This window comes from Typopeltis vanoorti, chromosome 6 (genome assembly GCF_054136105.1).
Source record: "Typopeltis vanoorti isolate ZY-2024b chromosome 6, IOZ_Tvanoo_1.0, whole genome shotgun sequence".
NCBI classification, from domain to species: Eukaryota; Metazoa; Arthropoda; class Arachnida; order Uropygi; family Thelyphonidae; genus Typopeltis; species Typopeltis vanoorti.
This window is the reverse complement of record NC_143554.1, coordinates 91,054,382-91,066,626: the sequence shown is the minus strand read 5'-3', so window position 1 is coordinate 91,066,626 and position 12,245 is coordinate 91,054,382. Positions and strand designations below refer to the sequence as shown.

General features: G+C 34.2%; 1 protein-coding gene across 2 annotated transcripts in view; it reads right to left on the bottom strand.

Moving 5' to 3' along the window:
• Window positions 1-10,657, bottom strand: part of LOC150105701 (medium-chain acyl-CoA ligase ACSF2, mitochondrial-like) — a 398,514-nt gene extending 387,857 nt beyond the window's left edge. For both annotated transcript variants that reach the window (XM_090394306.1, XM_090394307.1), the window contains exon 1: window positions 10,522-10,657. In XM_090394306.1, the coding sequence (XP_090250432.1) occupies window positions 10,522-10,595 (74 nt within the window). In that variant the 5' untranslated portion in view covers window positions 10,596-10,657. The remainder of the gene's footprint in view (window positions 1-10,521) is intronic.
• Between the last annotated feature and the right edge of the window lie 1,588 nt (window positions 10,658-12,245).

The window sequence follows — 12,245 nt, the reverse complement described above, 5'->3', positions numbered from 1 at the left end:
GAGAGAGAGAAAGATTTCGCCCATCCTAGGGTGTCTCCAGAGATAAGACCGGAAAAATAAATAAATATAATCAGAAAGCAAAATTCTGAATTGGTAACTAACAAAAGCTGTTTAGAAACTCTTCTAGTAATAGTTCTCCCACTTTTCCGACATGTTTTAGCAATCAATGTAGAAATAAGTAAATTTTTTTTATTTTTTTAAATTTTTCAATTTCCAACACCCTTATCCTTACTCCTTACAAGTGAGGTAATTTTCTATCACCTGGGGTTACGTTAATTCTTCATTGAAGATTTGGTTTAGTTGGAATTAGTCGAAACAACTCAGGCTATGAAGCTAGTATATTATATCTGTTAATGGCGTGTATCTTGCCCATCCATGGTAGTCCGTCCGACCACAGAAGCGAGAACTGTCGTTGGGAGACTGCCAAGAAGAGTTGAAGAGGAGAAAGAAATATTTTCCAACTGTTACACAAGCAAAATAGTTACCATTTTAAAAACTACAATGATCATAAAAGAGAAGTTAATTTTCCGACGTGTAATAATAAACACTCATCCCACAATACGGATTGATTACCCTATTATCGGATTCCCCTTCTTTTTGGCATGCGCAGAAGTGTCGAAGGGTCTCGTATCTGTGGGCGTACTATATTAAATAACATAGTATGTTACCAACCTCTTGATCTACGGGAACACTATGAAAGACGAAGTGATTGAGGAGAACCAAATAAATGATTTTTTAAGTTAATAACATCTCCCTCCCTATCTACTTATTCATTCACTAAAAACAAGATAAATTGGCATCATTAGCTGATTCTCCCTCCCCAGTTGTTGCACATATCGTACGAATACTGAACTAGTTATAAAGTTAACGTTATCTACAAGAAGTCAGCGATTGTCTTAGCGCAGTTAATCTGAACTAGAGGAGTTTACAAAAGGCGATCGCAATTGTAACAGATAGATAGTCTGTCAACAAAACACGAAAGACGACCCGTATGACGACCATATTTAAAAACAAATAGTTGCGTTTAACGAAGAGAGAATGCGGAATTAATATATTTTTGCATTCATCAATTAATTGCAAAATTAATTAAACTATCTGCTAATTTCCAAAACTGCAATCTCAATCAGGTCTCTTAAGTTCACTTATCTCAATTTTAAGATTAGTCTAATACGTTCTATTCTTAACTTCGAAATTATATAAGTTTGTCACAATCACACTAACGCAAATCCCTAAAACTTCAAGAAAAGTTACCTCGGCATGTCCATTAGACCAACAATTTAGTTTATATGAAAAACTCGTTTATGCTAGAAGTCATATGGAAGAGAGCAAATAGTAGTTGTGTGGTCCAATGTGTCTCGGGCAACATGTAATTAAATGGCTATTGCTTAGAGCCAGATTTATGTTGTTTGATCTGTGCCTTTATTTATTTGCAAACATAATTGTTAGTTACACTGCTTGGAAAGACGTCAACGAACATCATAGTGTGAGGAACAAACAGCCATGCGCTTACCTTAAGTAGAACCACCTTTCGCTGTGATAACACAGCTTTCCAAGCTTCAACGTTTCACTCACAGTACATTGATCTTTTGCACCACTAAATACGACGCTGCATGTTTGTTAATGTGGGACTTGCTTATTGCGGTCCTACCATGGAAACCCATGTTGTGAGGCTCGGTCCTGAAAGCTTTTGTGCAGATTCGTGTTCCAGTCGAGCCTGGAATTCCACATTCAACGTGTCGGCCGACGTATGTGATTTTTACATATTATCCTTCGTAGCACCCTACAGTCACGTTCAGTGAATGTGGCGAGTCGTCTACTGCGAATAGCACTTGCAGTTGACTCCCTTCACTTTCTTCTGCTGTTGAATTGGGATGGCCTAATTTGTCAACCGTTTGCCGAACAGATATGCCTGCAACATGGTATCCTATCACAACATCTTTCAAACTCCGTCAGTTCCCTTCTCGTAGCCATTTCACTCGGACACAATTGCAGTGACTTGGGAGCATATTCCTCCCATTTATACCGTCTATAAACACGTGACTTGTTACATGGCACAATGAATCTTGTCCATGGGGGAATGGCCGCTGACTTTTTCCCAAGCAGTGTATTTACACAAAGCATTTAATGTAATTCATTATTTCCGCATTTATTATCTATTTATAGTAATGTGGTTTATAAAATCAAAATTTGAAATATTATCCATTCATTGAGTCCTATAATTAAGAAAATTCGATCATTGCATGTGAGCAACAACTGTTTTGATAATAAATGGAATACATTAAGAATAATGTCTGTTGTTTATGTAATAATTATCGTTCAAATCGATTTTTTAGCATAAAATAACAATAAAAAAATTAGGTAAGTGCATAAAATCAAGTCCATGTACGGTAAAACGCCGATTATTCTGGGACTCAATTATCGGTGCGGTCGGAATAACCGTGGTCCTATGTAGTACATGCAATTTTCAGTAAAGAATGGCGATTTGTCGCCATTATCTTCCACCAAACTTAACATCATTAGAACCTGCGGACGAATGTGTGATTGAGACCATGAAACGATTGTATAGAAAAAACTCTGATGTTGGACTTCATTACGGGAGAGAAAAATCTTCTTTTATGCGAGAAGTCCCTAACAATTAAAGATGCTGTCTACGAGTATAATGTTTCTAAGTGAAATAACTGAAAAATCATTCAAAAAAATATTTCCCAATAACTTTGTGATCACTGAAAATAATTTGAAAGTGGAAGACAAAAAAAAACAGTGTAGAAATCACGCCGACAGCAGGATCAGATGTTTCTCTTGACGAAGACGATTATGAAGAACTACGATCAGCTTTACAGAGTAAGTTGTAAATAAGCCCTCACACAGCTTCAGAAACAATACTTAACTTTGTGAAAAGTCAAGATGATGTTGGTTACATTGAAGTTTTATACATTCCTCGTAATAAAAACTGAACAAAATGTTCAGTTTTTATTTTACATACAATAATGCATATCTTATGTTTTTATACTTTTTTTTAATGTATTTAACCCAATGAAACGTAATTTAGATAAACTGTGTTTTTCAATTACGGGCTCTAGAGTCCAGCAGTTACCACGGATAATCAGCAGTTTACAGTATTTGCTTCGATTGCCAGCATAATTTAAAAGACATAATTTACATTTTGCATATCGAACACCACGTAATTAAGCAAATTACTTTTTCCTAAAGTAATAAAATGAGGCTTATTACAGTGTAGCTGTCAAATAGATCACAGTAAATTAGGTCACCCGTTTAGGATACTAGAAAAATTGTAAGTTACGATATGCACACTAAGAATATACACTGTTGCTTGTGCATATAGCAAATTACCAAGAATGACTGCGATCGCTCAGAGATTGATCAACAACAAATTATTGGAAAGCTGTACGAGTATTATGGAGGAATAAATCACGAATATTGGATATGTTTAGGTATGGTAACTCTCACGAGAATGTTATTTACCGGAGTGCAGTGGGGGAGGGAGGGTTATTGATCAACAACAAATTATTGGAAAGCTGTACGAGTATTATGGAGGAATAAATCACGAATATTGGATATGTTTAGGTATGGTAACTCTCACGAGAATGTTATTTACCGGAGTGCAGTGGGGAAGGGAGGGTTAAGGGGCCCTGGGACCCCCCAAAGAAAAAAGGGGAAAAAAACGCTAGAAAGTTTTCCAAAAATATTTTCCTAATTAAAATTCATTTTTTATTTATGTTGTGTCGTGTCTTCTATTTCTATACTACTAATGAATTAGCGGTCACATAAGGTGGGAATACTCTATAGCTCCCGGGAATCACGGCCGCTATGAACGCAAGGCGAACGAAGTCCAGTCGGGCGGACCGAGCGCTACTTCGTTTGCCCGAGCCGAGTCAGAGGAGATCACGGGTTTCATGTATTGGCGATCGCTGCAGATGCTCAGTCATAGGTTGTATGCAATACGTAGTGTCTATTCTCAAGTCCAGTCACCAGAGAAACTGTCATTTTGGTAGAGGAATTGGCCAAAACACCTGTCTTCAATTATTAGTATTTAGTGGAAAATCCAGCTAGAAAAGCGACATCTCTCATAATCAAAAGATAAACAACACTGTATTGAGGTTCGCGAAAATAAAGAATGGTGAAACATTCAGATGTTCAATATTTTTTTACAACATAAGCATATGTGTGTGTGTGTGTGTGTGTGTGTGTGTGTGTGTGTGTGTGTGTGTGTGTGTCTGTTGCGTTTTTCTCAACAGAAATTTTTCTACAGAGACTACATACGTTGTTATAACAGTGGGTCTCGGCTTTTTTTGGCCTTATGTACTGTCAACTCAGTTTACCATTAGAGAAAATCGTTCACAGTAAAAATAAATGCCTTTTTCATCGTAAAAAAAAAAAAAACTTTTAGCAGAACTGAAATCGAGAATAAACAGCAGGTGAGTGTATCAAACATCGCGCAAATGTCTAGATACACGGATCGAAAATTTTTGAAAATATGAACATACAAAACTGGTACAATAAAACTGTATATTTAACATTTCGCAATGCCTTTGATGGTTTTTGTAATAAACAAATACTGTAATCATATTATTATTATTCATGCATGAGCGTACACTGAATAGTCTCGTGATAACTCGTTACGCTAGATCTCCACAGTCTCAAGAAAGACCTTGTAGTAAATTATATTAAACAAGAATATAATTTCATGTTAATTATAATTTGCTTTAGAACCAATCGAAAAGAGAGATTCGATTGGGAGGTAATAACTAAAATGCTTAAACAAATAAAAAAAAACATTCAAAAAAAAAAAAAAAAAGATACACGTAGTCCTTTACAGTCTTACCTCTACTTCTACAGTACATCACAAACCCCTGAATAGGAAATATGTCAATGTTAGAATTACATAATGTACCTAATCCGCCCACATTTCCTGTTTCGTGCATTTTTCATCGTAACAGCACAAATGTTACCGATCACAAATGTGAATTTGTGATGACAGCTTGCAGACATAGTTTGCACTTTTTTGCGGATGTGAGAAGAAAGGTGAAAAATGAATTTTACTAAAGATCCTGAAACACTACTTCAAAATTAAAAAGGTGCCACAAACAACAATATCATCATCAGAGTTTGATTATTTAGAATTACGGCCGAAGAAACTTGGGTTATTAGGCTAGCGTAGTACAATTGTTAATTGTGTGCGTTCTTCTAGCTAATTTGCCTGTTTTGTGGGATAAAAAAAAATCGAAAGGAAAACCTCTTCCATTCCCGTAAGAGACTGGCTAACTCGCCTTCTGATGAAAATCTTATAACTTATATGGCGTCCTAGAGGAGATTTGAACTAGGAAAAAAAATTTATAAAAGATAAGAATGAAAAATTGTTTCAGTAGATTTTTTATGATTGTGAATCGATGTTGATCTACAGCCGCTAGTATTTTTATAGGTTTAGAGGGAAATGGAGGAAAGACTTCAAAACAGTGAATAAACAGCTATGCTTCTCTGGATGTGCACATTCTGATATGCTAATTTCGGTTGATAAACACCTCAAAAAGTACAACAACACAGAAACTCTAATGTTCAGGTCTTTATTACTGTGAACCTTGTTTGTCGCGATTATGTTGTTGGCAACGCATATTTGAATGCATTCGCGAGAAACCCTTCTCAACAGTTTTTATTAGGCCATAAAGAAAATTGCGCCTAAAAGCAGTATACGTACATCATTTAGTTGTCTGGGTTTTGAATCGTATTCTACGTCGGAGTAGAAAAAGTCCGAGAGTCGAGATTTAATGCGAACTATTTTCTCAACAGCATGCAATGCCAGACTGTTTTGTCTCTTCTGTGAAGATTATAACTGACAGCTGTGAACAACTATGACACGCCCACGAGACTGATGTATCGTACAGTATAGTAATAAAGAAAGAACAGTAGGATGAAGGATTAAACTAGAATATAATTTCTTGTCAAGTTTAATTTAAAGAACAGTAATAAAAAAAAAATCAGCAATATAAGTTAAAGAACAATAATATCCAGAAATATTTGAAAAGTAATCCGGAGTTATTTCTTTTATTATTATTTTGCCAGATTGTAAATGCATAAATGAAGCCAGTAAGAATAAAAATAAATAAATATGTAAAAATGTATACAAATATAAATTACAATTAAAATTAAGATAAAGGTTGAGAATAATAAAAGATATATATATATATATATATATATATATATATATATTAAAGATACAAAATAATTTTATAAGCTAGGTTTTAATATATATAAAATATATACATTTCTATAAATATAATATAAAGAAGCGGGCAGCCTTTTTTTTTTTGATTGACCCCCCCCCCCCCCCCCCTTCACTCCAATTACTTTCTCACAGACGTCCTGTTTTTTTACACTGTTTCTTCACTTTCTTCTAGCACGTAAAAACAGGATAGTCAACATCCATAAAGAATTGAGCTTCGACCTTACTGACCATCCTTCCTGCCTCGTTTTCTTCTTCTTCAAGGACTACAACTTCCTGTTGTTCCAGAAACACACCAAAACACAAGGTTTCTTTTTTATCTTTCACTTGTTCACAACGGATCCACTTACTGTCAGGTATTATAATCTGTTGTTTTAGTATACATCGTACAAATATAATAATATTTAATTCAGGTATCAGAAGGATACATTTAGGTGTATTCGTAGCGCATTCAGAAGATCAAAGCGACGTCTTCATTTTTTTTAATTTTAAAAAATCACATACACACACTGAGAAATAACTTGCTGACCTCTTGTTACTCTCACTATTTTAGCCTGCAACTCATCTAATATCATCAATAATACCCCTCCCCCATCCTATTCGCTCTGTCTAAAAATACTACGACCTTCACTTTCTGTGACAATAATAATATCATCCTTAGTCAGTCACGTCTCGCTAATACCAATAAAAACTGACCTATCCTAAAAGTTCAGTTCCTCCTTGTTCCTGACACTTCCGGCATTATTAAACATAAATGATACAATCCTCATAGATCCATTATACGCTTTATACCCACAATCCCATTTTTATTTTCTACCTCAGGAACTAAAGTCAGAATTTTCTCTCCAGTCACACACCAATTTGCTTAATTGGTGCTTACATGCACCCTCACCTGCTTCCTCCCTAACAACTCTAGTTTCACTCCCCCTACACAACCTAAGCATTGAGTCATTTGCAATTATGGCTTTCCTTCGCAACTCACCTCTATCATACCGCAGCAACAGACTCACTAACTTTACACTCTCACCCTCACTGTCAGTAACTCTCTCAGATCCTTCCTCACAACGTACTTTTCTCCCTTCGGATCATCTGTACTTGCCAAAGCAGTTAGTTCCTTCAGGTTACTCTTCTGCATCATAATAGCATTATTACCGTCATTATTTCTCTGCACCTGAGAAATATGATTTCGTCATTCCCTCACAAAGCATTCCTCTTATCATCGAATAGCTATACGAAATCCTCATTCAACTCTCATTATCATTCTTTGAGAAGCATTCTTTTCTCTTACTTAGTATCGCTTTTATCTTTCTTTTCTCAGCACCACCACTCGCCATTAATCCTGTAAATCCATATTTTCACCTGCACTATCATCCATCCCTCTCCCATTCCTGATACTCTCATGTCATTAGTTTTCTTCCATAATAATACCGCTATGGGTTGATGGAATTTTATGATATTCTTTATTTAGGATCTGTTAAGTAAAATGACTCGACATATTTGTCAAAATGTGTCGAGTCAGTTATTTTCTGTTTCAACAAGGCCATTTTAATGATAAAATTAGGCAAAAAAAAAAAAAAATTACAGGAGATAAGCTAAAATTATCACATTAATTACACCATTATCACAAATAACTGAATTTCCAATTGTTCTAGTGATAATGTGACCTATTTACCAAAGGATGATGTTGTTGTGAAATGCACTTTTTTTTTTATGATTATCACTTCCTTGTTGAGTTTTGAACATAAATTGAAGAATATCGTTTCGACTAATTTTGGCACTAAATGGATATATTTTCGTAAATATTCTAAATATATAATTTTCCTAAATTCCATTCATCAGAAGGGAGTTACTGCTCTCATTTCGAATTGTTTTTATCAAATTTTGCCCCTGCAAATGGTCAGAGTGAAACCAAAGTGAGACTGTTGGACTTTTTTTTTTTAAAGATAAAGAAGAGCGAGAGAATTTTTTATTATTATTAAATTTGATGTAGCGAATGTCAGGAATAATATACATACAGATGGACAGGGGTAAATTAATCTAATCTGTCCTTATGCATTGGTGAAAGGAACAGAAAAATCACTTTAGTTTGAATAGTGTTACTATACATTACGAAATGCAAACATCTTTTTTGTCTCCGATTATTTTCCATACTCGTTTTAATGATAGGACACTGACTTCCTGTTTGTTCCTCATCGATTTAACATTTTTTTTTTCATATTTCTGCAGCTGTACAGATAGATACTAATTGTCTTTGATATGTTCAAAAATAATTAGTTTCTGTAACAAATTCTGTAAGTTTTTTGATCCTTTTGTGCTTCCATAACTCTCTACTTTTTGCAATTACTATATCGATAAATAAAGATGAAATGAATTTCTAATCGCTTGAAATGAAGCTGTGACCTTAATTTCTATGGCAATCATTTTATTATCTTATTGATTTTTTGGCATAAAAATGCTTCTTTACTGGAAATAGCACTAGACGGCAAACTGCCAATAAAAAAATTTGGTTTTTACTAATTTTTTATACAGTTTTAACGCCCAGATTATAAGGGCGTTAAAACTGTATATGTAATGTATATGTATAACCTAGTCTGTAACCTTCATTTTGTGCTTACTGATTTGTATTCCCTGAGGATGCCAATAGAAACAGATTGGCGAAACATGTAGGAGGATAAAAATAAAGCTACTTGATAAAGATTTTATAAAAAAGTGTAATAATTTATGAAATATTTTGCTAGTTGAAACCGCGTTGTTTTATTCGTTTATTTTGTTTTCTGTGTTTTCCGATTCACACAGTTTCTACTCCGGCTTTTCTGATGTGCCATCAGAAAAGCAGTAGAAACTGTGAATCGGACATAAAAATGCTATGAAATTTTTACCAGTACATAATTAATTTTTATTGTTGGAAGATATAGTTTTCCATTTGTTATTAGAATAGCTATGCTCGCTACAAGTTGATCTTGACATCTACTGCATGCAACTTTAATTTAATTTAATCCGACACAAACGAAGGGAAACAAAGTTATCCTACACCCAAACAATACCCCCCCCCCCTTTCCCGATATGCTATGTATACAGCTTGACAAGGAAATACTGCATGTTCGATTTTGGGCTTAGCTTCGAAGAATTTAGAAATAAAAAATTATTCCGAAATTTTTATTATTAATTCTGTTTATTCATTCTTATTTGTTTAAAATTATTTATTTTGTTTATATTTATTTTTTATAGCACAAATTACTTGAGCTTCGGCGTCCTCCTACGAAAAGTACAATCACTTTTTACCTTAGGAATGCAGAGTATCAGCTGAATAAATAAATGTTTCCAAAAATATTTACCTAATAGTAATACGTTTATCAGAACTGCGTGATGTATGCAAGTAGTTGCTATTCGTAAAAGCTAATAAATCATTAACTTAGAAATAATCAGTTATTATGGATTTCCAAAGAAGAGTAGAATGTCAGTATATAAAGCTTCTCCATAAACAAACCCACCCACCCACACAAACATTGATATATTATATTATAAAAACTAAACATTAATGTAAATTTGAATAACAGGGACTTAAATGGTGGGTTTGTACTAAAATGAGTCAGTTTAGTAGAATTTTTGATGTTCACGATGGGGTCGCATTTCTTCAGAGAAAAAAAAAAACTTTTATATAAATATATAAATATACAGTGTTTTACTTTTAAACTTTCCAGATAATTTTATTTTATAACCTGTACAATTATAAATATAATAATATCTACACTGTATTGTAACATCAACATTAATTAATAATCGGATTCTTATTATTTTTAAATGATTTAAAAAAATTTAAAAAGTATTAAGATGTCACCTTTCTGATATAAAAATTTTAATCTGTTATACACTAAAATCGCATCCGGATATTCTGAGGAAAATGTAACGCATTTAAGGTTGATCCAGGAATGATGAGGTAAATGGAGCGACCACCTTAGGTTTAATCTCGAAATTTAAGCAAAAAATAATAATTTTAATTTTCCATGAAGATTTGTTTAAATATTTCATGTAATTTAGCTTTGATTCAATATTAAAAAGTTTCTTTTTAAGAGTTAATAAAAATAAAATAAGAAAAATATATTACGGTTAGTGCTCATTCACTACATTGTCTTTTAAAATTCAAACTGATTGTGGATACACTTTTATTCTTTCGTTCAGAAAGCAAAATAGTTTGGCCATGACCCATGGCGAACTACGTATATATGCATGTAAAGTTCACACGGTAACAAAAATATTATATACATGTCATTTTTTTTTTTTACCTGATTCTCCGGAAATGAGTACCAAATCGAAGTTTTATAAAATACTTATGAATGACACGTGCGTTGCGAGACATACTGAACTAAAAACTTAATTCCAGATGTCACTGTCAAACGAATACGTCCCGTTTAAACTTTCACCAGATTCTGGAGTCACTCTAATAACCAACCTCGCTGCTTATTGGATACTGCCTATTCAGCTGTCGTCAGACGCATGCGTGCACGTATTGAAATAACCTTCGACAGAAGTAGTAGTAGTAGCAATCGCAGTTTCACGAGTTCCGCAATATTCAAACTAAGGACTATTTTCGTTCTCTAAATGTTGTACATTCTTTGCATTAGGAAGTGAAATTGTGCATTGTATGCGTTATATTATTATTATTATTACACGAGAAGAACCTCTATGATCGTGAGCGACCTTTGGCCTCCGCGATTAATTTCGCGAATTTTAATCGGGGAGGCCAAAGGTCGCTCACGCTGACCACACTATTCCCACAATCTCTCAAACTCGTTCACTGACAAAGCACCAACGATCTTCCCTGACAACCGATCCCACTGATTCACGGCCTTCCAAGTGTGGTGAATGGGAAATTTTTTTCTCTCGAGCAGAAAAAAAAAAAAAGTTTTTACGACCTTGTTAGCCATACTTATTATAATAACTCCTTGTCCTGTCCTGTCATGTCATGGATCATTTCTTCAGGATGTATTCTAATAACGTCCTTTCAGCAATGTGCTTCTCTCATATTTACTTCTTTTATACCTATCAACAAAACTGTCATCCATAAACCTTCAGTGTATGTTCATATGAAGACTCCCCCCACCCAAAAAAAAAACTTACAAATCCCCAGGTAATTAATGATTTCCGATTTTTTCCCCGCCCCCTTCTTCTGAAAAAGTGTCCCTTCGTGTATGACATCACGCGAAAGTACGCTCTCTTTGTAACATCAACTGCAAAATTTTAATAACTTCAGACAAAAATCACATGCAAACACAAAATATTCGGGATGATACAAAAACCTAACGAGAAAGCATGAAATTAACCTTTATTTATAACAATATGAGACAAGCATACTGCTTTCCCAAAATTAAGAAATTGTTATTACATAAATCTGTGCATATTTCGTATAAATTTGTACAAAATTTGCTTATTTTCCTAAAAGTTATTAACCTAGTATCTTCAACATAGAGCTCAATGATACCTCTATACTGGATGAACAAACTCGGGTGATGTATAAGAAAGGGGGGGGGGGGGGAGGTACTAGAACTGTTGTATAAACCGAATAAGAATTCTGCAATAGGGACTGATGGGATATCAGCACAAATGCGAAAAGATAGTTCAACAAAATTGGTTGTGCCTTTGACATGGTTTTACAATATTAGCTTCAGCACACAGGAAAGATTTCACAGTAATGAAGAGAATGTATGATAAGGCCATTACTTAAGACTGATGTGTCAAGCTATCGAATTATCAAAAGCTATGGGGTGGTGGTGAATAATTTTTTGGAAAAGTTGGTAAGAGATCGCATACAGAAATGAGTCGAGAGAGAATCTCTACTATGCAATGAACAGAATGGCTTTACTAAAAATGTCATATTTGATTAATTTGCTCCTATTTTAATAATAATGTTCCTGTTAAGCTAGACGGGGGGGGGATGGATAGAGCAGGATACTTTTTGGGTTTTGCTAAACTTTTGACAGGTTACAGCTTGGAAGTCTGTTACATAAGC